The following is a 3,319-nucleotide window of genomic DNA, read 5'->3' as shown; positions in this document are numbered from 1 at the left end:
GCACCGGGCAGGGGGTGTGGGGGGTGAGTCACGCGAGCCGGGACCCAAGGCCCCGGTGGGTGCGTGTGCAGTACCCACGTGTGCCAGGCGCTGTGCCAGGCGCTGGGAGGGAAACAAAGGCCCTGCCCCTGCCCTCAAGGAGCTCAAGGAGGCAACCAATCAATGTGCTTCTCTCACATCGGTGTTTCTCTCTATCTTTCACTCTCTCTTCCTAAAAAAAAAAAAAAAAAATCAATGGGAAAATATCCTCGGGTGAGGATTACAAAAATAATAATAATAATAACTCACCCCTTCCATGTGATGGAAAACAAATAAAAGATAAAAAAGGAAATCGTAGCCAGCCGTCCCTATAAATATCTCTTTGGGAAAATCCACCGTGGGCCTATGAGCCTATTTCAGGACCTAAAGTCCAGTGCCATCCGGGCTGAGGTCACATCCCAGCTCCATGTCCTAACTCGCTGGGTAGCCTTGGGCAAGTTATTCAACATCTCTGGGCCTCAGTCTTCTCATCTGTAAAGTGGGGATAATGACACGCCCTACTGCTAGTGGCTGTGAAGGCGAAAGGAGACCAAGAATCCAGCACTGAGCACAGTGCCTTGTTAAGTAATAAGTGTTACTGTGAAGTGGGTGTGGTGCGAGCTGGAAATGCTAACAAGGACCCACGTCAGACATGAGTTGGACTCCGTTCTCCTGGCAAAGATAACCCACAGTCCAGACAACTCGTTCTGGCTGCGACGTTAATTATTACTCCACTCCTGCCCCCTGGCACCACGGAGGCCCAGCAGCTCCTCCTCCCCAGCGGCTCAGGTCTCGGTAAATAAGTTTCAGAGACCGAATGAGGCTGTGACTAATTGAGTCCTGGCCTAAAAGCAATGAACCACATGTTTTGCACACGTGGCACAGAATGGGCCGGCTCCCCTGATGTGGCCGAAGGCTCTGCGCAGCCGCCTCCCCAGCCGGAACCGGGTCGGGGACTGGGCAAGGCCCAGGCCCTGGGGTCTCCGGGAGGAAGTGGTCTGTTCTGAAACGGGGACCACCCTCCCCGCAGCGCAGCCCGAGCCCCGGGGGACATTTACTCGGGACCCTGGCTCCATCACCTCCGCGCGCCCGGCTGATACTCACTCCAACCGGATAGAGGTGTCCGGGGAAGACTTGTCAAAGAGCCAGCGGAAGAAAACGTCAAGGCTGAAAGACAAACGGATCCCGTCAGAACCGACTCCCGACGCGCCTCGTGACCACAACACAGATGTTCTTTCTCCTCTTCTTCTAAAAACAGGCCGCATCTCCAGATCCACGTTTATCCTTTAAAATGCCGCTTGCTGCCGTGCGACACACCAGGGCCTACTGTAACAGAACCGTCCTTCCCCCTAAGTGGACAGCCATTGTGATAAATTTGTTTTCAAACGTAGAGAGATCCAATCTCCAGGAGAATCAATGGGCAGCACAACTGCCCTCCAGGTGGGTGTGACAGGCTTAAATGTTGTCAGGGGTAGGTATGCATCCACTCCAAAACCATTTCCGGCCCGGCTGGTGTGGCTCAGTGGTTGAGCATCAGCCTATGAACCAGGAGATCATGGTTCGAGTCCCAGTCAGGGCACATGCCCGAGTTGCGGGCTCCATCCCCAATGTGGGGCGTGCAGGAGGCAGCCCATCAATGCTTCTCTCTCATCACTGATGTTTCTCTCTCTCTCCCTCTCCTTTCCTCTCTGAAATCAATAAAAAACACATTAAATATATAAAGTGAGAAACAAGCATAAATATATGTATACATGTAAATGTAAATGTAAATGTAAATGTATATATATATATATATATATATTTTTTAAAAAGGTTCCATTCTCCTGGGGACAGCACTCTCCAGCTATGACCCTGATTCTGAATTGAGAGCAGGAGGCGGCCACGCGTACCTGGTGAGGCCCAGGGAGGGCAGAATCAGCACCATGAAGATCAGGAATATGTACACCTTGGTCATCATGATCCGGTTTTCCCCAGACCTGCAGGAAGTCAGAGGTGAGCATCCCAGCCCCGGGGTCCCCGGGGTCCCCAGGGAGCCGTGTGCCCGCTGCCCTAGGGCACGGGGTCAGCGCCCGCCCGCCTGGCACTCACTTGGTCCAGTGAGACTCCAGCAGCGTGGAGTAGTAGAATTCTCCTGGGGACAGCACTCTCCAGCTATGACCCTGATTCTGAATTGAGAGCAGGAGGCGGCCACGCGTACCTGGTGAGGCCCAGGGAGGGCAGAATCAGCACCATGAAGATCAGGAATATGTACACCTTGGTCATCATGATCCAGTTCTCCCCAGACCTGCAGGAAGTCAGAGGTGAACATCCCAGCCCAGGGGTCCCCAGGGAGCCGTGTGCCCGCTGCCCTAGGGCACGGGGTCAGCGCCCGCCCGCCTGGCACTCACTTGGTCCAGTGAGACTCCAGCAGCGTGGAGTAGTAGACGATGGTGGGCAGCAGGGCGGAGAAGGACCACAGGAGGAGGGTGGGGAAGAACTGGCTGATGATTGGGTCCTGGAAAACATGGCCCCGGGGGGTGGGGGGCAGGGGGGGCGGGTTGAGACCACAACCTCCTGGGGCTGGGGTTTCGTCCTCCTCACCCCCCAGAACCAACGCTGTCCCTGGTACAGGGGAGCTAGTCCACTCTGTTGGCTGAATAGACAACAACCCCTTCTGTTTGTATTTAGAGTGAAGCCCAATTTCACATATAATTCAAGGACAAGATGATTAAAACCTGAAATGTACAAGAAACCATCCACGGCGCTGCCACCCGACCCAGGCAGCTCTTCTCCTCCTTGCCCGCCCCCTCCCCGAGGCACCCGCATCCCTGGCGCGTCGCTGTAGCCACTGCTCAGAGACAGTTTACATCCTGCTCTCCTCACAAGCCCCCAGTCCCCGCCACCAAGTCTATGCAATTTTTTTTTTTAAATTTGGGACTTTATCCACTGAGAAGTGGTTGTGTGTTTTTTAATACACTTTTATTGATTTTTTACAGAGAGGAAGGGAGAGGGATAGAGAGTTAGAAACATCGATGAGAGAGAAACATCGATCAGCTGCCTCCTGCACACCTCCCGCTGGGGATGTGCCCGCAACCAAGGTACATGCCCTTGGCCGGAATCGAGCCTGGGACCTTTCAGTCTGCAGGCCGACGCTCTATCCACTGAGCCACACCAGTTAGGGCTATGCAACTTTTAATGGGTGCTGAACATGCTCTCAGACCAAATATACTTCATTCAACTCGAGTAACACCTACTGATGAATATGTAGGTTGACTCCATATATGTAATTATATATGCACATATATTCATTATGAATATGTAT

At 53.3% G+C, this 3,319-nt stretch overlaps 1 protein-coding gene across 1 annotated transcript in view; it reads right to left on the bottom strand.

Annotated features, from left to right (window-relative positions):
• Positions 1-3,319, bottom strand: part of TMEM63A (transmembrane protein 63A) — a 56,149-nt gene that overhangs the window by 17,667 nt on the left and 35,163 nt on the right. Inside the window, exons 15-18 of the mRNA XM_006761316.2 lie at positions 2,885-2,905; positions 2,406-2,593; positions 1,908-1,994; positions 1,123-1,185 (exon numbers count right to left, since the gene is read on the bottom strand). Coding sequence (XP_006761379.1) covers positions 1,123-1,185; positions 1,908-1,994; positions 2,406-2,593; positions 2,885-2,905 — 359 coding nt within the window. The remainder of the gene's footprint in view (positions 1-1,122; positions 1,186-1,907; positions 1,995-2,405; positions 2,594-2,884; positions 2,906-3,319) is intronic.

This window comes from Myotis davidii, unplaced genomic scaffold, assembly GCF_000327345.1.
Source record: "Myotis davidii unplaced genomic scaffold, ASM32734v1 scaffold174, whole genome shotgun sequence".
Classification (NCBI taxonomy): Eukaryota; Metazoa; Chordata; class Mammalia; order Chiroptera; family Vespertilionidae; genus Myotis; species Myotis davidii.
Note: the sequence above shows the minus strand (reverse complement) of the source record. Positions and strands in the feature narration are given on the sequence as shown.